This window comes from Oncorhynchus clarkii, chromosome 6 (assembly GCF_045791955.1).
Source record: "Oncorhynchus clarkii lewisi isolate Uvic-CL-2024 chromosome 6, UVic_Ocla_1.0, whole genome shotgun sequence".
NCBI classification, from domain to species: domain Eukaryota; kingdom Metazoa; phylum Chordata; class Actinopteri; order Salmoniformes; family Salmonidae; genus Oncorhynchus; species Oncorhynchus clarkii.
In genome coordinates, this window is record NC_092152.1 from 63,750,085 (window position 1) to 63,772,455 (window position 22,371).

Genomic DNA, 22,371 nt, shown 5'->3' on the forward strand with positions numbered 1-22,371 from the left:
AGGCAGAGTGGCAGCTGACACAGGGAGAAAGAAACAGATTGAGAACGGGTTAGAGGAATGAAAATACATCAAACATAAATAAAGCGAAATCAAAGCAAAAGGATAGATTGAGAGAAAGGAGAAAGAAGAAGAGAGAAACTGTGTAAAAAGGGAGAGGGACAGGGAGAGAGAAAGAAGATACAAATAAAGTAGGGGGAGTTTGCAGTTGACTTGAGAGAGAGGGAAAGGGAGAAAGGGAGAGAGAGAGAGCGAGAGAAAGACCAGCCGCCGGCCCATTTAGGAAAGATGGCTACAGTCACTGCAAACGGAGTGCAGCAAGAGAATGGATTCAGCACCACGAACAGCGCCGGCAGGATGAACGGACTCATGATCGGTCAGAACACCATTCCAATGAAGGACCACGACGCCATCAAGCTGTTTATCGGACAGATTCCCAGAAACCTGGAGGAGAAAGATCTGAAGCCCCTTTTTGAGGAATTCGGAAAGATATACGAACTCACTGTGCTGAAAGACAGGTTTACTGGAATGCATAAAGGTCGGTTCTGGTATCATTTCTTTGCTTCTGTATGCACGCAGCAACACCCTTTTCAAAACCTGTATATATTTTTTAAAGCATTCGAGGCTCTAATGAGAGCATAAAAAAGTGTAATTATTGTAGATGTTTGTGGCATGTGGGAGTTTCCTGCAAAGCAGTACGTTGTTGCTTTACACACACACAGAAACACACACACACACGTGTGCGAATGAGTGCGCGCGGTTAATTGTCAAAGTGTCAACCCCACATCCGCTAGGATACTACTGTTTTGTAGCCTATGTCTGTGTATGTTTACATTTACGCTCATGTGCTGGGCTCCTAGTTAAGGGGTGGGACAAGGAATGTCTGTTTGCTTCACCGTGCCTGATAGTTAGATCGTCATAGACAGATAGGCTAAAAGATGCTCCGGAAGGAGGAGGACGGAAATCACCACTGGGAATTAGATGTTAGTTATTAGGGCTGTGTGACGATGCTGATGTGGCATTTTGAGAAGGCTAATGTATACGTTTTAGACGTAATTAAGAGACCAAAATAACTGTTTAGATCACTGCCATGTATTGTAGTGTAGGCTAGTTCAGGGGGCGGGGCCCAGGAAATAAAAAGCAACCAATGTGGCATAGCAGAGGCATGGGAACAGCATGGGGTCTCTCTCTCGTGCTCTTTCACCGACCGGCTCACCTCATTGTCCACAATGATCAGGAGCGATACTCTTATGTCATTATTTCATAGCGTAGACTACAGACTAAATGTGATTGATTATCCAGATGGTGTCCTTCTATTTCACTTCTGAATTAATATTACAACGCCGTACATTTAGCCGCTTATTGTTTGACAATATTGTCTGCCGGTGGCCTATATCAACATAATATCCCAATGTCCTGTGAAGTATAGGCTATGTCTTAGAATCGAGGTGGTTGTCTATTTAAATGATAGTGTTATAGAAATAACGAAAGCAAATACTAAAAAGTAACTTAAAGGATACGTAATATTATTATTATAATTATTATTAGCAGTAGTATTAGTATTGATTCATTATTTTATTTTAAATAATATGTGTGTTATTACTAAAAACAGGCCTTATATAGCCTAGTTATATAATGTGTATAATTTCGTTATGTGGGGTGACATTTAAATATGTGTGCAAAGTTATAATAAAAGTCTCTCTTCTAATGATTTTACTAATCTCTTCTCCAGAAGAGCGCGCTTCCACTAATCACTGCGATACAGGTACAGCGCTGGGTTCGTCGTGGGACCAGTGCCAGCTAAATCATATAGTGCAGTATATAATTAAAGCTACTAGTTTACATTAATAGGTCATATTGTTAAAGAGCCTACAAGCCGCCAAGAGACAGAGAGGGAATCGTGACACAGAAATGCAGAAATTAGCGGCCCGCCCAGCAGTGTCCTGCTCCCGGATCTCCCTTTACCCTGTGCCCTGAAGGTCTCTGTGCGCCACCTGTTCCGTGAGTTATCAGTCACTGATGCTGGACCCACACACCCCGCGTTTCTCTCTGGAACATGATGATCGTTTAAAACAATATTCTCGATGCGTGTGTTTTCTACGTCTGCCTGTCCTCGAACTCCATGAATGTCAAAGCTCCAGGGCTGTTTGCTTAAAGAAAGATACTCCTGTTCACAAGCCAAACTGTCTGCCCAGTCAAATCAGCATCCGCCGAGGCCACTCCTGTGTACTAGTAGCCTATAATTTAGGACATATTATGCATTACTACCCACCGACTCAAAGTCACATTGGGAGTGCGCGGGAGTTGGCTTTCATTAATACATTTTATGGAGGAGTTTTCCCCCTCATATGGTCTTCTCACCTGTGATATATGCCAAAAGCTTTAAATGTTCCCTACAGAAAGGCATGTGTAAAATATTTTTCTATAGATTCTATAGTTTTTACTTTAAAATAGGCTTGCAAAGGTCCTAAGCAATGGCTGATTCCGTTTTTTGGGAAAAATGCTTTACAAAAAAAGCCCGACTTCAAATAAAATAGTACTTCCTTGAAATAAAAACTATTTGATTTAAGACTTTTTAAATACATTTGTGATTTGCATTTACAATAATTTAATCCTCCATAATCGTAATCTAGCCTATTGGTCAGTCTATGTTTGTTTCGTATTCCAATTTTGATTGGTCTTTGGGCTCATAGAAGGGCGTTTTGAAATGTATAAAACCCACATTACTTTCACATAAACTCTTTTATCAACTTCCACTGCCCTCCAAGAGTTGCTGAATTTCCTCTTCATCCTAGTAGGCTATGTATACGGAAATACTTAAGGTATTGGTAAACTTACAATAGGCAAAATATAACCAAATGCAACTGTAAATCGTGAATGAAGTCTTACATGCTGACTACACCTGGCACGCCAGTGCGTCCACGTGCGCCACCACATACATTTTGATTTTGTCTACCCACACCAGATGCGATCAGGACACGCAGGTTGAAATGTCAAAACAAACTCTGAAACGAACTATATTAATTTGGGGACAGGTCGAAAAGCATTACACATTCATTGCAATTTAGCTAGCTAGCTTGCCTTTGCTAGCTAATTTGTCCTGGGATATTAACATTGGGTTGTTATTTTACTTGAAATGCACGAGGTCCTCTACTCTGACAATAAATCCTCAGTTAAAAGAGTAAACTGAGTTAGCTTCTAGTAATCTCTCCTCCTTCGGGCTTCTTCTTCTTTGGACTTTATATGGCGGTTGGCAACCAACTTTAAGGTGCATTACCACCACCAACTGGACTGGAGTGTGGACCTCAGTTCATTATTCAATCACCCATGTGGGTATATGCTCCTAAAAACGAATGAGGAGGTGGGAGAGGCGGGACCTTGCAGCGCGTCAAGCATCAGAAATAGAACCAAGTTCTATTTTAGAGCCTGGCTACGCATATACTCGTTAATGCGCGTGAGCAGTGTGGATGCAATGATTGAATAAATGTATGTGTACATTTATTTTGGTCCGCAGGTTAGTTAGCTGTAATAGCTTACAGTAGCCTACACTCAAATCATGCAAATACACTGAGTAAACAAAACATTAAGAACACCTGCACTTTCCATGACATAGACTGAATGATGATCCCTTATTGATGTCACATATTAAATCCACTTCAATCAGTGTAGATGAAGGGGAGGATCCAGCTTAAAGAGGGATTTTTAAGCCTTTAGACAATTGCAACATGAATTGTGTATGTGTGCCATTCAGAGGGTGAATGGGCAAGACAAAAGATTCTAAGTACCTTTGAACGGGGTATGGTAGTAGGTGCCAGGCGCACCGGTTTTATTTTGTGAAGAACTGCAACTCTGCTGGGTTTTTCACGCTCAACAGTTCCCCGTGTGTATCAAGAATGGTCCACCATCCAAAGGATGTCCAGCTAACTTGACACAACTGTGGCAAGCATTGAAGTCAACATGGGCCAGCATCCCTGTGGAACGCTTTCGACACCTTGTAGAGTCCACGCCCCGATGAATTGAGGCTGTTCTGAGGGCAAAAAGGGTTGCAACTGAACATTAGGAAGGTGTTCCTAATGTTTTATACACTCAGCGTATATTTAGGCACATCTGTCGGCACATCTAGACTTCGTCTTTCACTGAGAGCTGCCTATGATGGAGCCGACAACTTGGTGGAAAAATATGTAGACGCCTGTTATTAGTGCTGAGTGATTGGTGCTTTTTGAGGTCGGTTCGGTTTTGGTTAGATTATTAAACAATAATCATGGTTTTAGATTTCAGTTCAGATCATTTGTTAAAACATTAAATGCAATATACATGATGTGGGTTAAAGTCTGTAACAACACACAACACAACAATGAACTAAAGTCCCATCATGGTAGTTACTGCCCATTTCCGCTTATAGCTTATTAACCCTTGTTTATTCATATTACTTTACTTTAATAAAAGTTGTCTATATTACATTTGTTTTAGTTGAATTTCCAAGTCATCTCTTCTCTATAGAGCTGCTGCCTATGCTGTCTGCCAAAATCACTATTTTAGTAGTTCTTCAAAGTAAATAATGCATAGTTTTACTGTTGAATACCAACTAGCAATCACGTAGATTATGTATTTTCAGGTAGAGATACCTTGTGAAGCAACTGCTCTCTATCCTCTCAATTGTGCATTCTTCTGTCTCTTCTTTCCCTCTCCCTCTCCAACTCCCTCTCCCTCTTCGTGTGTCTGCCACCAAACAGACCGGACAAGTGGGCGTGCAATGGATTATGGTCATTGTAATTAATTACCACGTTTTCTGCACTAAACTAGGTATAATATTGGCCTGTTGGAAACTACAGCTCCCTACTACATCACACAGTTTGGGCTTGATCTGAATTCTCTGGGCATTGAGCTCACAGAAAAAAACAGAACGAAATGGAATTCAAATAATTGAACCGATGTTGGTCAATTAGTTTTTTAAATATTGACATATTGACAATAACCGACATTTGAGTTGATTGCTCAGCACTACCTGCTATAGGTTGTTTTCAATAAAACATCACAATACGGTGCAGAGAGTTCGATTTGACTTCTAGGGGTCAAGGAGACATCCAACTCCGCTAAAACCATTGACAACTGTATGCCGTTTTCAAGGGATTGTTAAATAAATGTTATAACTATTTGGTTTTAATATCATCACCTCTTGAAGAGTATAGTCAGAACGACACATTTCCAATTATTCCACATTTAACTCTATCATCAGAGTTATACAGCAAGTAACTGCATGCTTTTTATGCTCAGTAAACATCAATTGATGATGTCATTTCAGATACGTGAGGCTAGACTATCCATTTGGCATGTAGCTAGCTAAGCAAACAAACAGTGTGTCATCAGAGATTATGCTTTTGGAAAGAGTTTGACAAAGTTGTCAGTCGGACTAATGTCATCACCACTATAGATGGCAAGCACATCAAACAATATTTGGATATACAGCCATATAATTTATCCCCTGAAAGTTAACTTGTTAACTAGCCATATTAACGTGATCTGTTATTAACCTGCTAGCCAATTTGACATGGTCCATCAATCAATGTAGCCTATCATGTCTGTCAGCAGCAATCGTGATTAAACAGGCTTGAAAACAATGTTGAAACGGGGATGTTAGCCAACTTCACATGTTAGCCAAGTTTCTGGCAGTAGCTTGCAAAGTAAACATTATCAGCTAACAGTACATCGGCAAGTGCAGCCTTCTGCTGTTTGACAGGGAGAGCCCACGAAGAGCATGCTGTATAACTCTGATAGAGCTAAATGTGCACAATTGTGTTGTATGGAATTATCGAAAATGTGTAGTTCGGACTATGCTCACAATATATGCTCACAGTTCACATTTATTTAGCAATCCCTTGAAAACGGCTGTAAGAGCCGACGCTGGAGGTGAGAAGCAGGTACGGAGAGTGAATGTTTAATCTTGCACAGACATGGAACAGGACAGGAACAGCGTCAGAACCAGGAAATACAAAGACATATGACAAATAATGCTGAAGCGGGGAACAGACAAATATAGGGGAGGAAATAGCACAAGTGATTGAGTGCAGGTGAGTGCAATTAATCGCTGATACCTGTGACGAGGGAAGCAGGTGTGCGTAATGATGGTGGCAGGAGTGCGTAATGCAGGGCAGCCAGGGAGGAAGAGCGGGAGCAGGCGTGACAGTACCCACCCCTCTAGGGGTGTCACCCTTCATCCCACCTGGTCTAGTCTGACGGGCCTGCCGAGGCATGGGTGCTGGACCAGCCGTCTGGGGCGTAGAAGCCCGACGAAACGGCACAGGCGTAGGAGCCTGGCGAACCGGCTGAGGCATAAGAGCCTGACGATCCAGTCGAGGCCTGACAGCCTGATGATCCCGCTGGGACGTGGGAGCCTGATGGGCCGGCTGAGGCGTTGGAGCCTGATGATCCAGTCGAGGCCTGACAGCCTGATGATCCCGCTGGGACGTGGGAGCCTGATGGGCCGGCTGAGGCGTAAGAGCCTGACGATCCAGTCGAGGCCTGACAGCCTGATGATCCCGCTGGGACGTGGGAGCCTGATGGGCCGGCTGAGGCGTAAGAGCCTGACGATCCAGTCGAGGCCTGACAGCCTGATGATCCCGCTGGGACGTGGGAGCCTGATGAGCCGGCTGAGGCGTTGGACCCTGACGATGTAGCGGAGGCCTGACGTGGGATGGCCGAGCCAACCGGGGCAAGGAGACCTCTCGAGCCAGCTAGGGCGTGGAAGCCCGACGAGCCAGCTGAGGCAACCCCGGTTCCCTTGGCTGCAGCCCCCGGACCCGACGTCACCACCAACCGAAACGCCAGCACTCCTTGATGCTTCATTTGATGGCTTCAGCATTCTGTAAGAACCGACGCTGGAGATGAAAAGCAGGTGCGGAGAGTGAGCATTTAATTTAAACAGACAGGGAACAGGACAGGAACAGCGTCAGAGCAGGGTAGTACAGAGACATACGACAATCAATGCAGAAGCGCGGAACAGAGCTGGGGAGCAGACAGATATAGGGGAGGAAATACAAAGGTGATTGAGTCCAGGTGAGTCCTATGAATCACTGATGCGCGTGACGAGAGAAGCAGGTTTGCATAATGATGGTGGCAGGAGTGCGTAATGCCGGGCAGCCTGGCGCCCTCGAGCGCCAGGGAGGGAGAGCGGAAGCAGGCGTGATAATGGCACATGGTTGTCAATCATTTTTGTGGAGCTGCGGGTGTCCTTGCCCCCCAGCATGCAAATTGAACGCTCTGCACCTTATTGGGACATTTTATTGATAAAGACCTATTAAAATAAGAGCAAACAAGTATCCTATTCTTATGTCTCTGTCACATTCAACTAAATGTGTGTTGCATTCAAATAGGCCACAGGCTATATTGAACCATAACCCTGTCACATAACCAAGACTTAGCAAGCATAGTAGGCTATTTTAGCAGGCCTATATCATTGTAGAAGTCTACCGACAATGGCTGTGCATAGGCCTTCAGCACATTTTGTTTCAGCAACGTGACATCCCCTCCCTCAGACCAAGAGACATGTCATTGAAATGCCTCAGGTGGTTAAGGAGTGTGTCATCACCGTCTAGACTTAATGATGAATTAATTATTCAATTAATGGATCATCTTCTGCTACACCATTCATACTCAGAGTGATATAACACAGGGTTGCACCATCATTTTGGATCTATGAAAATTTCATGATTTGGGGAGGTATAATGTTGTTACTCATGATTCGGGGGGGTATAATGTTGTTACTCATGAATTATGCATGTGGATTGCGGTGTATCAACCTGAACAGTTCTGTGTGTCATGAATACTGACTCTGGGCTTTTTGAATTTCTCTAGTGCCTAATGTGAATTTCTTTTGAATTCCTCAAGGTCCATTTATGTGTATATGCATTTCCCAAATGTTAATGCGGTGAAAACATCTGCACATTTCATTTAAATGTTTGACTGTATATTCATTTTTGTGACCATATCTTATATCTGCAATTTGTTAAGGGGATTTGTTCGTGATTCGATGTTTTGGTCATGGGGTGAATCCTGTGGATGCTATAGGGAGTAGGGACTGGACAGTGTAGTCTATTGCGACAGGACAGTGTAGTCTATGCAGTGTTTGACACTATTGGATGGGATACAGGTAGTGTATTTGAGTGGCAGTGCCATTGTCCAGGTCCAGCTACTTGACCTGCCTTAGCATCAATCATTCCCTATGAGCCCCACATTATCATAATGGTTAGTGTCAGTCTGGGAACACATCCATTGTTCAGACATGCTGGATATGGGTGGGGGGCAAATCTTCTGCTTGAGTAGCGTTATCTATCACTCGCTCCTTCCTTCTCCAGCAGCTCAGAGAGGTGGATGGCACTCTGTGGAGCCCCACCACATGCAGCTAGGGAGATGAGATGCTAAGAGTAATTTAGGTTTGTCATTCATTCTCCCCTCCCCAACAGGCAGGCCAGAGTGTATAATTGGCTACAAATGCCTTTGACAATTTCACTTTAAAATCCACAAGAGCATTTAAATGGCAAAGCATGAGAGAGAGAGAAGGACTATAACTCTGAAACATTCTTTCAACCAAAAGCCTCATCATTACAAATGTGAATCAAAGAGCTAGAAGAGCAAACCATCCTAACAGTCTTTTAATAACTGCCTGTAATCCACTGCTCTTTCAGGAACATGTCTGTGCTCTAAGACGTGGCCATTAGTTTAGAGTGTAGTGCACTGCTGTGAGATGTGCAGTCTCATGGTCAGGCAGCTGGTTCTACCTTTACATGAATCACACAGTGACGGAGCAGGTGGGTGACAGTGATTGGCAGGTACTCAGTTGAATGACAGGTGTAGGCCAGTCCACAGATGACCTCTCTGATCATTAGATAGGGAGTGTGTGAGGGAAACAGGGCCCTATTTTACTGCATGAAAATAGATAAGATACCCACACACAGTTGAATGCTGCCACAGTTCTATTGGGCAACGATTCGAGCTGAAGGTCTTTGTTACCCTGGACCAAACATGGCCGTGTACAGTGATGTAGCTGCTGTTTCTGCTTCTCACCGTCTCACTGCCTATAAAAGACAGACACCCCACAGTTGCTGGGTTCAGTTGACTATTTTAATTTAGAGAATTGAAGCACTTATGCTGAGGCAGGCAAGTTTATCTTTCTGGAAATGAGTTTGTAATAGTTTTCAGAAGAACATTGCTGCATCAGACGTCTAAGAAAGAAGCAATCCAAGAATAGCAATTTTCAGCAATTTTCATTGAACATGATACCAATGTTAATGAATGACTTGCAATTTGTTTTGTTGTTTTGTCAATTACAGATACAGATACCTGATGCAAGTAAACACAATTTACTGTAATTTAAAAATGCCTAAATGACAGCCATGTTTTTGTACTGTAATTAACATTTACAAGTTAACAGTAGACACAGTAGAAATAAAAGCCTATTCCTTATTACAAAATCTGTATTTTTCATTTATTGACTCCTATTCCTTTTTTTGGGATCAACATTTTATTTATTTTCAAAGGAACAAAGACAATAACAAAAAGCAGCAGGAATGGTTACATAATTACAGTAGAATAGACCACATAGCCTATGCACACATATATCGGCCACCCAACTGCATCAACCCACCATCCATCCCCTCCTGGCGACCACCCCAACCCACCCAACCTGATCTCCATGAAATTAAAAACTAAATCAAGCAATTGTGATAAAATCAGCGGGGTACACTTTTGCACATGAGACCGAAAATGAACAAGTAACAGGCAATCTGTTGGGAAATATATGCACTATAGTAGTTTGATGGTTTCAGCTGCAGATAACCAGCTGTCAATTGTTTCTTGGCTAGCCCCATGGATCCTAGCAGTGGATAGTTGTAAATAAATTATATCTACAAAAGGGCGGATCCAATGGGACATAGCCAAAGAATGTGGAGGTTGCCATCTTAGTGCCAATATCTTTTTAGCTGCTGTCAAACCTGACAACATGATACGTATTTTCTGTAATGACATGATAAGTGGGGAATTATCATTAAGTGATAACAGTTTGGGGGAACAAGGTATAGTCATATCAAGTACGCCAGATAAGACAGAGGATACCTCTTCCCAAAATTTCTCCACACCCTTGCCCCTCTCAGTACATATGCGTAAAGGAGCCCAAGCAGAGGAGGCTGTTGAGGGGAGGACGGCTCATAATAATGGCTGGAACGGAGCGAATGGAATGGCATCAAACCATGTGTTTGATATATGTGATACCATTCCACTGATTCCGCTCCAGCCATTACCACAAGCCCATCCTCCCCAATTAAGGTGGCACCAACCTCCTGTGAGCCCAAGGCACCTTGGTTACATAGATCACACAGAGGAGAGGTTATGATTTTCATTAAATTACATTTTCTTGGTGGACGGTGTACCCTGTATGTGAAATTAAAGTGTTTCCGCTCATGATTGGGATTCTTAGATGAACCCCCTAAGTCCTCCCATGCAGTATCCCAACAAATAGGATAATCGAAAGTAGATAGTTTGCTAATCCCTTGATTCTTAAATGGTACTGATTTGTAAGCTGCAACTAACATAACCGTATACAGATCAAACCCTTTGAGTTAGTAGACATGGAATATTCTATGTAGTTCATGTTGTTGGGGGGGGGGGGCCTGTCTCTTGGTCTGAGGGAGGGGATGTCACGTTGCTGAAACAAAATGTGCTGAAGGCCTATGCACAGCCATTGTTGGTAGACACCATACGCCCGCATTGCTGATCTTAAACATAGATAAAATAAAGAAGATCATCAAAGGCTTGTAAACCTTCATCTCTAAATAGTACATCCAAACATGAACACCCCTATTCTCCTATAGGGGTGAATGATAAGGGGATACCGCCAGAAAGAAGGGAATGATTGTAGAAATTTGGTGACTGAGCATACCACTTGTGTATTGTGTTAGAATTCTTTTTATATTTAGCACAAAGCACAACAAAGGAAATTAGTGGTTCAAAACATAACTTGGCTTGTTTTAATGGTACTGCAGAATAGACAAGATCCAGAAGTCTGGGTGGTAAAGCCAAATTCTCTTCCATAGTCTCCAGGACATTAAAGCATTTTAATCAAATCATGCTGAAAGGGGGCATAGCACAAAAGCCCAAAAGTAAAACAAACTTCTATTCTACTGAGCCATTTACTTTATGTTCAGTTTCTTATCTTGTATTATTTCATATTGTTGTTGCATTGTCGAGAAGGAACCTGCCAGTAAGCATTTAGTTGGACGATACGACACATACGACTAATACAACTAGAAACTAAAGTTAGGCAGAGAAAGCCCGCCATCTCCCTTGTCACGATGCATAGTGGATAGTTTAATTCGAGGTCACTTACCTTTCCATACAAATTGAGAGACTAAAGACAAGATATTGTCCAATTATTTCTTTGGTGGAGCTAGTGTAATCATTGCAGAGAAAAAGTTAATTTGGGGAAGAATATTCATCTTAATGATGGTTATTTTAGCTTGTAGAGAGTTAGGAAGCTGTAAAAATTTAGAAAGGTACTCTTCTACTCACATATATTTGGAAATGATTTAATGCCATGTTTTGAGGAAAATATCTATACAGTATACCCAGATATTTAAGCATCATCTGTCAGAGCAGCTTACCGACCATTGCACCTGTACACAGCCCATCAGTAAATAGCCCACCCAACTACCTCATCCCCACATTGTTATTTATTTTTTGCTCCTTTGCACCCCAGTGTCTCCAGTTGCACATCTTCTGCATATCTATCACTCCAGTGTTGAAATGCTCAATTGTAATTATTTCGCCACTATGGCCTATTTATTGCTTTACCTCCCTAATCTTACTACATTTGCAAACACGGTATATAGACTTTTCTATTGTGTTATTGACTGTACTTTTGTTTATCCCATGTGTAGCTCTGCGTTGTTTGTGTCACACTGTTTTGCTTTATCTTGGCCAGGTCGCAGTTGTCAATGAGAACTTGTTCTCAACTTGCCTACCTGGTTAAATAAAGGTGAAATAAAAATATTTAAAAAACAATATAAAAAAAACAATTTAAAGCTCTTTACCAATGGGATGTGTTTGGGTACCATTGACAGAGTGAGTCCTAAGCTTAATGACATCATAGCTGATTTTGTCCAATTAATTTTGTAGGGTGAGGGTGCTATAATCATCAAATGTAGAGAGTATGTGGTAATTATGAGACAGCATTATCAGTGTACAGAAGTATGCCATCCCTATGTAAGGAAAGGTGCTGTCTGATTTTCTGTGTTAGCAGTTCGATGGAAAGGGCGAAGAGCAAAGGCGAGATTGGGCATCCTTGGCGACAGCTTCTGGATACGGGGATTGCCCCCTGTGGTCACCATGGCAGAAAGATTTGCATATAAAACTTGAATCATGCTGATAAACTTGGTTCCTAAATTAAATCGCTTAATACCGACCATAGAAAATCCTACTCTGACCTATCAAACGCCTTCTCAGCATCCAAGGAGAGAACGGTACATGGAGATCTAATGTCATTAGTGGCATGAACCTATCCCAAATGGGACCTACAAATGTGGCTCATGTACACAGTGCAATAGCACTATAAAAACATCTTTCTTCAGACACATACAGGTCGAAAGATCCCTGTTAGGGGTATCATCTCATGCAAGACGAAGGGAGTATTCTATCTCATCACCTGTTCATGTGGAAAAGCCTACGTAGGACATATGAAAAGACAATTAAAACAACGCATAGCTGAACACCGCAGCAAAATCAGGTGCAAGAACATTGACTATCCAGTAGCAGCTCACTTTGTTGAAGCTAACCATCCCATCTCCTCCCTCAAATACACAGGCATTGAGCATGTTGTTCTACCAAGGAGAGGAGGTAACATGGAGATCCTACTACTACAAAGAGAGGCTTACTGGAGATCCTATCTAAAGTCTTATACATTTATTTATTTATTTTTTTTACAGCTTATTAGCCTACACCTAATATGTTCCCCCAGTTGATGATGTTCCTTATATATTAAGGTTGAACCAAAAGATTACATGTAACAAAAATGAAATATGAAATTATTATGTGAAATTGAATGAAACAATAATGTATGTTGATGCACAATATTTCATTATGTTTCTATATGATAACAATAGCGTAATATATTTAATATGCCATATGATATTGTTTAACAGTTTCACTAATTAATTTTAATTCACTTAATAATTCTGACACACCCCTCACCACTGTCATTGGTTACATGAATTGCACTGTGTGTCTACATAACCTGGTTCAAGTATTCATGACATTACCCCGAGGAAGGCACAGTGATGCCGAAACGTTGGTAAATACCCATTAAATTGCTGGGAGATTATATATGGAGTGTGCGACTTTCTTTATTTTGATAGTTTATAATTTATTCGGCGTTAGTCAGCACCTCCACACAAACTATTATTCTGGGTGTGCGCTAGCTCATGTTTTTTTTATTAGGGGCATGTTTTTTTTATTAGTGGCATGAACAACATGTAATAAACGACACACATTACCTAAGGCTAGTCGAGTTTTAATAAACCCTGTCTGATCGTGATGCACTAGTGTCGTCACACTGGACTCTAAACGTGCTGAGAGAACACTAGCATACAATTTAACTTCCCGAGCACAACAACGACAAAGGTCGATTGAGTTACCCATTAGAGTGTGATCTTTATTGGGCTTCGGAAGTACCGCAATCATTGCAGAGTTTACATCATTGTGAAAAGATCCCTTGTCAACAGAAGTCAGAATCTAATCATGTAAAAAATAGACCTAATTTATCCCAAAAGGCAAGGTAGAATTCTGGGATTGGCCTTTTTTCATATTTGTTAGTGCCTGTTTAAGTTCATCCAATGAAATGGGATCCCCAAGGGATTGTGATTCTTCGTTGGAAAGGTAAGGAATATCCGCTCTTAGTGCCAACACCGTTCAGTAATATCAGATTTATCGAGCCCTCAAACTCAACTCTGGACCTCGAAGCCAGTTACACCAGGTAGTTTCATTGTTCCCCTCTAATTAGGGACTGATTTAGACATTGGACACCAGGTGGGTGCAATTAATGATCAGGTAGAACAGAAAACCAGCAGGCTCTGAACCTCATAGGGTAAGAGTTGAATACTCCTGGCATAGAGTATTCAGCTAAAAAGAACCAAAATCTGCATTGATTTCCAAAGGATTAGTTAACAAGCCATTCTGTGCTTTCATATCTGTAACACTAGAGTATTTCTCACTGCTTCTGAGTCTCATTGCTAAAAGAGGACTTGGTTTAGCCCCATTAAAATAATAGTTATGTCTGATTGGATGAATTAAGAATTCTGCCCTGTGTCTGAGCAAAGAATTACATTCTAATTTAACTGCATCTATTATTTTCTTTTTGTCCTCAGAGTAAGAGTTTTGTTGTTCTCATTCCAGATTAGCCAAACATGTTTCTAGTTTGTTAATTGTTGTCATTATGGTTTTATTAAGGTGAGACACAAATGACACTGACAAGTTCCTGATAAATCCCTTTATAGACTTCCATAGGATATGGGCATCTTCAACAGACCCATCATTCTGTGTTAGATAAACATCTAGTTATTTTTCAAATAGTTGCATTATGAGTATCTGAGTATGCAGTGTGGGAAACTAGAATATAATCTATTCTGGAGTGGGAGTTACACTACATGGCCAAAGGTATGTGGACACCTGCTTGTCGAACATCTCATTCCAAAATCATGGACATTAATATTGAGTTGATCACCCCTTTGCTGCTATAACAGCCTCCACTCTTCTGGGAAGGTTTTCCACTAGATGTTGGAACATTGCTGCGGGGACTTGCTTCCATTCATCCACAAGAGCATTAGTGAGGTCGGGTACTGATGTTGGGCGATTAGGCCTGGCTCGCAGTCGGTGCTCCAATTCATCCCAAAGGTGTTCAATGGTGTTGAGTTCAAGGCTCTGTGCAGGCCAGTCATGTTCTTCCACACCGATCTCGAAAAACCATTTCTGTATGGACTTCGCTTTGTACACGGGGTCATAGTCATGCTGAAATAGGAAAGGGCCTTCCACAAACTGTTGCCACAAAGTTGGAAACACAGATTTCTAGTGTTAAGATTTCCCTTCACTGGAACTAAGGGGTCGAGCCCAAACCATGTAAAGCAGCCCCAGACCATTATTCCTCCTCCACCAAACTTTACAGTGGGCACTATGCATTTGGGCAGGGAGCATTCTCCTGGCATCTGCCAAATCTAGATTCGTCCGTCGGACTGCCAGATGGTGAAGCTTGATTCATCACTACAGAGAACGCGTTTCCACTGCTCCAGAGGCTTTTGTGCAGCTGCTCGGCCATGGCAATCAATTTCATAAAGCTCCCAATGAACAGTTCTTATGCTGACGTAGCTTCCAGAGGCAGTTTGGAACTCGGTTGCATATGAGGAAAGACAATTTTTACACGCTACGTGCCTCAGCACTCGGCGGTCCAGTTCTGTGAGCTTGTGTGGCCTACCACATCACGGCTGAGCTGTTGTTGCTTCTAGACATTTCCACTTCACAATAACAGCACTTACAGTTGACCAGGGCAGCTCTATCAGGGCAAAAATGTGATGAACTGACTTGTTGGAAAGGTGGCATCCTATGACGGTGCCACGTTGACAGTCACTGAGCTCGTCAGTATAGGACATTCTACTGCCAATGTTTGTCTATGGAGGTTGCATGGCTGTGTAGTCTATTTATACACCTGTCAGCAATGGGTGTGGCGGAAATGGTGTCCACATACTTTCAGTGTATGTCTAGCAGAGTAAAAACTCAATTGTCTAGACGTAGAATTGACCAAATCTAAATACATCGATGAGATTGAAATCCTTGACCAAGTTGTTAAATGCCACTGACACAGGTGCGGGAGCTGTTTGAGATTCGTGGCCAGAGCAGTCCAAAGCGGATGAAACGGCATTCATATCCGCACCTACGATCAGAGAAGAATCAATAACATTCGCCAGCAACTCCGTTAGATTCTCATAAAATGTAGGATCATACTGGGATGGAGCAATTTTCCTACCTGAGATGACATTTTTGATATAGACTGAGTGTACAAAACATTAGAAACACCTGCTCTTTACATGAGAAAGACTGACCAGGTGAATCCAGGTGAAAGCTATGAGCCCTTATTTGATCACCCCATTTCAATCAGGGTAGATGAAGGGGAGGAGACAGGTTAAAGAAGGATTTGTATGTGTGCCATTCAGAGGGTGAATTGACTTGACTGTACCTTTGAACAGGGTATGGTAGTAAGTGGCAATAGCACCGATTTTACTTTGTGAAGAACTGCAACGCTGCTGGAGTTTTCATGCTCAACAGTTTCCAGTGTGTATCAAGAATGGTCCTCCACCCAAAGGACATTCAGCCAACTTGACACAACTGTGGGAAGCATTGGAGTCAACACGAGCCAGCATCCCCGTGGAATGCTTTCAATACCTTGTAGAGTCCATGCTCCTACAAATTGAGGCTGTAACTCAATTGTAACTCAATTTTGTACATTAATTTCGTACGCTCAGGCTATGATATCCTACTGCACTACCATATTTTTCCAGAACAGTCACTGATAAACTATGTCTCATAACAACAAGGGAGCCACAGTTTTGGAATCAACAGAGGATGACGCTTCAACATAATAATGACTGTTTGCAAATATTTGGGGGACTCTTGAATAAATATAACATCAATGTTATGTCTATGAAAGTAATCTGAGCAAGTGCCTTCTTCCTAGTGCCTTCAGAATGCGGTTTTGGTCAGGGAATCGGAGCACCTGGAAAATCAAGGTTCGGGATCTGGCTGAGTTGTCAATGTGCCGGCTTATACAATGAGCTCTCATCACTTCCATTTTGATTCCAGCTAGATCTGGAAACCACTCTGGAAGTGATCTATTGATGAAATGAAGTGTTCTGGGCCTCAGTTTTTTTCATTCATATTGGCTATTCTCACGTTGTCTCTACGTTGCATGTCCTCGTAGCGACTCAAACCGGTCCATTCTGATTTGGCCCTGAGTCGACATCTCCTCACATTTTTTTATTTTTATTTATTTAACCTTTGTTTAACTAAGCAAGTCAGTTAAGAACAAATTCAAATTTCCAATGACGGCCTACCCCGGCCGAACCCAGAGGACGCTGGGCCAATTGTACGCCGTCCTATGGGACTCCCAATCACGGCCAGATGTGATGCAGCTTGGATACATTTGTCAACTCTATCGCCAAGCTTTGTGCACTCAGCTCAAAGTCTTTTAAGATCAGTAACGCACTTGGAAACGTCATCCTGAATCAAATCCAACTCTGTTTGTACTCCAGTAAACTCAGAGGTGATCAACTCTCATTGTTTTGCCGTAGCTTCATCTAGCATGGTGGCTAGCGCTTTGCTGTCCGGAGATGAAGTCGTTGATTTAGCTCGTAAAGCGTGGTGTTCCATAGCGAGGAAGTTATTAAGTACTGTTAAACAGGTTAACTGTTAAAACATCCATGGAAATGGTTCAGACGTGCTCATGGGTAAAACTTCAAAAATGAGGATGCTTAAATGTTAATTCCGCTGTAATGCAATTCATTGAACTTTTGTTCCTTTCAGAAACGATTGTGCAGCAGCAAATTTGAAAAAGATTACCAAAGTATTATTTTCACTCCACTTAACCTTCTCATCAGTGGAATCAGCCTACCACTGCTTTCAGCCATCGCTAACAAGCAAGCCTCAGAATCATTCTATAACCATGGCAACATCCTCCACTTCCTGCATCCCCATCTGGCTCATCTGCTGTCTCCTACCCTCAGCCTCACTCAGTAATTGTGATCCTTTTTCATGTTCACCACCAAGTTGAACGTGTCTGTTACAGATTGTGCTCTTGTAATACAGTCCCCTGGGTCCAAGTTGTCCCCTGAGCCAGCAATGTATTGGATATTGAGTCTTTCATGAAGTCTTCCAATTCCCCTTGGCCAAGAGAGACTTATTGGGGCCTACCATAAGTAGCCACGTAGCTGGCCTGGCCTAGATATTAACAGTGAGCCACTATGTAAGGCTGAGTCTCCCCCTACTTAGGCCATGTCTCCTGTCTTGCATGACTAGGTTCACTCCCTAGATGAAGCAAATCAATTTAAAGTGTTACATGAACTCTGATGAAGTGCCACAGTCTCACCAGTTTGTGCATTGATCTGTTGTACATTTCCAAACCCTTAAATCATGTGATGATAAAAAAACATCTCCTAGAACCATGAACTATGACATCCATCCCCAAACTGAGGATGACCTGACTGAATGGTTGGGTGGATGATAAGTAGGGGTTAGTTGGAGGGCCAGGCTAGACCAGTCCCAGTGGTTCTCCTCAGCTCAGTTCTTTAATGTCACACAGGACGAGAGGCTAATTCCTTCCAGGCTCTCAAAGTGTTATTTTTTTGCGGGTTTGCTGTGTGGCATGCTGTTTCATCAGTGTCGTTTAGCTGATTTCTCCTCTTGAGTAACTTTCTGGTTGTGGAGGTGGATGAAGGTTGCACTGAAAGGGAGCTCTCTTGGCGAGGAGCCAGAGAGCAATGCTCTGTTTTAGGGGTGATGGGTGCTGTGTGTGTGTGTCCTGTGTGTGTGCTTGTGTGTGTGTTTGTGCGAGCGTGCGTGTGAGTGTGTATGTGTGTGTGTGCGCCCCTCTTCTCCCATGGGGAGTCTTGGCAGCAGGTGTGACATGCCGTAATGGGAAATTATGCTGCACGGTGCAAAAACTCTTCGGAAAGGGGTCACCCACTGTCAACTCGACCAAGTGTGTAACAGAACAACCACTCAGCCTTTAATGAAAGCTGTCACATTTTTGTTAGTGCAGAAGTTATTAATGGACATTCATATATTGTTTTTGGGGTTTCCATCTTTGAGAGGAGTCTCCTGAGATGTGAGGGGTCAGTGTTTGGGGCTCATCACCATGGGGTTTTAATTACTGTGATGCTAGGAAATGCATGCCAGGCACATTTAGTGCACTTTCTTCAACAATCATGAATGTGATCATTCATCAAATGGTCAAATGCAGATCTAGGAACAATGCTATGGAAGTTTCCCTTAGCTCTTCAAAGACTGGGGTTGAATTTTACATCAACATTGATTTGCGCTTTGCAGTATACCAGTAGCAGCCTACAATGCAGTGCTCCAGTCATTTGTCGTGTAATAATCAACCCTGTGTGTCTCTCCTTTCTCATCTGTGTTGCCCTCTCTGCAGGATGTGTGTCTCTCCTTTCTCATCTGTGTTGCCCTCTCTGCAGGATGTGTGTCTCTCCTTTCTCATCTGTGTTGCCCTCTCTGCAGGATGTGTGTCTCTCCTTTCTCATCTGTGTTGCCCTCTCTGCAGGATGTGTGTCTCTCATTTCTCATCTGTGTTGTCCTCTCTGCAGGATGTGTGTCTCTCCTTTCTCATCTGTGTTGCCCTCTCTGCAGGATGTGTGTCTCTCCTTTCACATCTGTGTTGCCCTCTCTGCAGGATGTGTGTCTCTCCTTTCTCATCTGTGTTGCCCTCTCTGCAGGATGTGTGTCTCTCCTTTCTCGTCTGTGTTGCCCTCTCTGCAGGAGGTGTGTCTCTCCTTTCTCATCTGTGTTGCCCTCTCTGCAGGATGTGTGTCTCTCCTTTCTCATCTGTGTTGCCCTCTCTGCAGGATGTGTGTCTCTCCTTTCTCATCTGTGTTGCCCTCTCTGCAGGATGTGTGTCTCTCATTTCTCATCTGTGTTGTCCTCTCTGCAGGATGTGTGTCTCTCCTTTCTCATCTGTGTTGCCCTCTCTGCAGGATGTGTGTCTCTCCTTTCACATCTGTGTTGCCCTCTCTGCAGGATGTGTGTCTCTCCTTTCTCATCTGTGTTGCCCTCTCTGCAGGATGTGTGTCTCTCCTTTCTCGTCTGTGTTGCCCTCTCTGCAGGATGTGTGTCTCTCCTTTCTCATCTGTGTTGCCCTCTCTGCAGGATGTTTGTCTCTCCTTTCTCATCTGTGTTGCCCTCTCTGCAGGATGTGTGTCTCTCCTTTCTCATCTGTGTTGCCCTCTCTGCAGGATGTGTGTCTCTCCTTTCTCATCTGTGTTGCCCTCTCTGCAGGATGTGTGTCTCTCCTTTCTCATCTGTGTTGCCCTCTCTGCAGGATGTGTGTCTCTCCTTTCTCATCTGCGTTGCCCTCTCTGCAGGATGTGTGTCTCTCCTTTCTCATCTGTGTTGCCCTCTCTGCAGGATGTGTATCTCTCCTTTCTCATCTGTGTTGCCCTCTCTGCAGGATGTGCCTTTTTAACATACTGCGCCAGAGAGTCAGCACTGAAGGCCCAGAGCGCCCTCCATGAACAGAAGACTCTGCCAGGGGTAAGTGCCCCTGATCTGCCCTCTGTCAGAGGCTAGGGCCCCCGGGTCCAGGGCCTGGCATGGGACATGTCTGCATTAATGTTACTACTCTTAACACAACCACATCACATAGACACTCACACATACTGAGCTAAAGTCAGCCATACTTCAGTTATTTCGCCTTGCGCAAACGTGTTATGTTCACTATATTTATATATATGTTTTGATAAGACAGGCTTGATGGTCCATCCTGTCCTTTTTCTGTCCTCTCGTCTCCTCTCAAAATGTTTACACACACACAGATTCACGCACACACACGCACGCACGTGCACACACACACATTCCTAATTGCCTCATGAAATCCACTCTCATTATCACATATAATCAAACAATAAATACCCACAATAATTTTTACCACAAATATGGCCATCTGGAGTTTTAATTTTAGAGACTGTTTTAAATTCTGTTTCGGTTGGTTGATATGTTTTGCATGAAAATAATGTCCTCCTACTGCACCGTGACAAACCCACAGTGTCATACCATACGCCCATCCAGGACCTACAGTATGCTGGATATGTTCCCGATTCCTATGTCTATATACAGTACAGTATGTACATGGGGATGTATCGTTCTAGACATAACATCCTGGGAATCCTGGTTCTGATTGAATCCAGCCTGTGGCCCCTGCAGAGGAAAGGGCCTCCTGCTATGTCTCCAGATCCCCTCCCTCTTCTCCCTGGTTAGAGCCTCTGGGCATCCATCCTGGTCCCTAGGGAGGGGGGGCAGGGGAGAGGTGGATGGGTCTGGGGGCTTCTCTGTGGCGGGTTAATCTGCTGTTTGCGGTGCTCTGTCTGGATCTCCTGGGTAATACATTGAGTGTTCGTTCCACACACCACTAACACTGCTGTAATGGAGTCCCTCTGAGACCACCTCTTGTCTTTTAATTCTCACTGCTCTCTAATGAGGTGATTGTTGTGATTGGACTACATACTGCAGAGGTTCCTGCCTTAATGGCTCATATCTAGAAAAGGGTCAATGCTATGTCTATGAGATTTGGGTAAACGTGAGTTATAGGTGGATACAAGCTCCCAGCAAGAGGGCAGTCCTTCAATCTGCAGCAGAACCACATAGAGATCCATCCTCCCATCCTTCCCTCGCCCTCCTTAATAAAGAGGCTGTGTAAGGTGGCAGGCCAACCCTCATAAGGATATTTTCATCAGGCTATCATGCTCTGAGGTCCTCTATGACAGCCCTTTGATGCTCCAGCTCTTCCACTATGATATGTCCAGACTGGGCTGGCTGTTCCGGGCCTGATTGTGCAGTCTGGATGCGTGCGCCTCAAACTGTCAGAAAACTTAAATGTGCAGGCCTTAAAATGGATCATCAGGCAGGTTGCAGGCCTTTTGGAAAATAAAACCAGTCGACCAAAAACAGGGCTTGAATTGCACATGAACTCGATGAATGAAGGCTATCAATGCTGGCCAGTCCTTGTCTGCGGTCTGCCAGAGACCAAAACAGGCAGGGCCAGAGCAATATGGCTCACTTTGATCGCCTCCTTGCTTGTCTTGAAGAGAACGATAGGGTGAGAGACGATAAGAACTTTCCAATTCCTCTGTCGTGCCATGTTTCATGTTTCCATCGCTATTGTCAGTCTGTTTGAGAAGAGGACTCTCTGGAGCTGGGAGAGAGAGAAGGAGGGGGGAGACGGGGAGGAGGACGGGATGGTATGTGTGTGATCTGCAAGGAGTCACCAGGGGTGTCGTGCAGATTAACTGAGAATCTCACATTTTGGAGAATCTCAAATTCCCATTCTTTCATTGACTAATTCTCAGTCTTAGCCAATGTCTCTTGCCCAAGCTGCCGTCCAAGAGGCCATTCTGCTTTGTTGGGTAGTTTTTGTGTTTTTGCAAAAAATGTATTTGTTTACATGTCTAGTGTCATCATGGTGTCTTTATGTCTCGTTGATGTGATCTGCCAGGCAGGAGTCAGTGTGTACTCTACAGTAATGTCATCAGAGGCTTAACAGCCTCCCCTGGAATGCTTATAGGG

At 43.2% G+C, this 22,371-nt stretch overlaps 1 protein-coding gene across 1 annotated transcript in view; it reads left to right on the top strand.

Moving 5' to 3' along the window:
- The first annotated feature begins 285 nt into the window (after positions 1-285).
- LOC139412175 (CUGBP Elav-like family member 3-B) overlaps positions 286-22,371 on the top strand; it is a 163,840-nt gene continuing 141,754 nt past the window's right edge. The window contains exons 1-2 of the mRNA XM_071158992.1: positions 286-535; positions 20,261-20,343. Coding sequence (XP_071015093.1) covers positions 286-535; positions 20,261-20,343 — 333 coding nt within the window. The remainder of the gene's footprint in view (positions 536-20,260; positions 20,344-22,371) is intronic.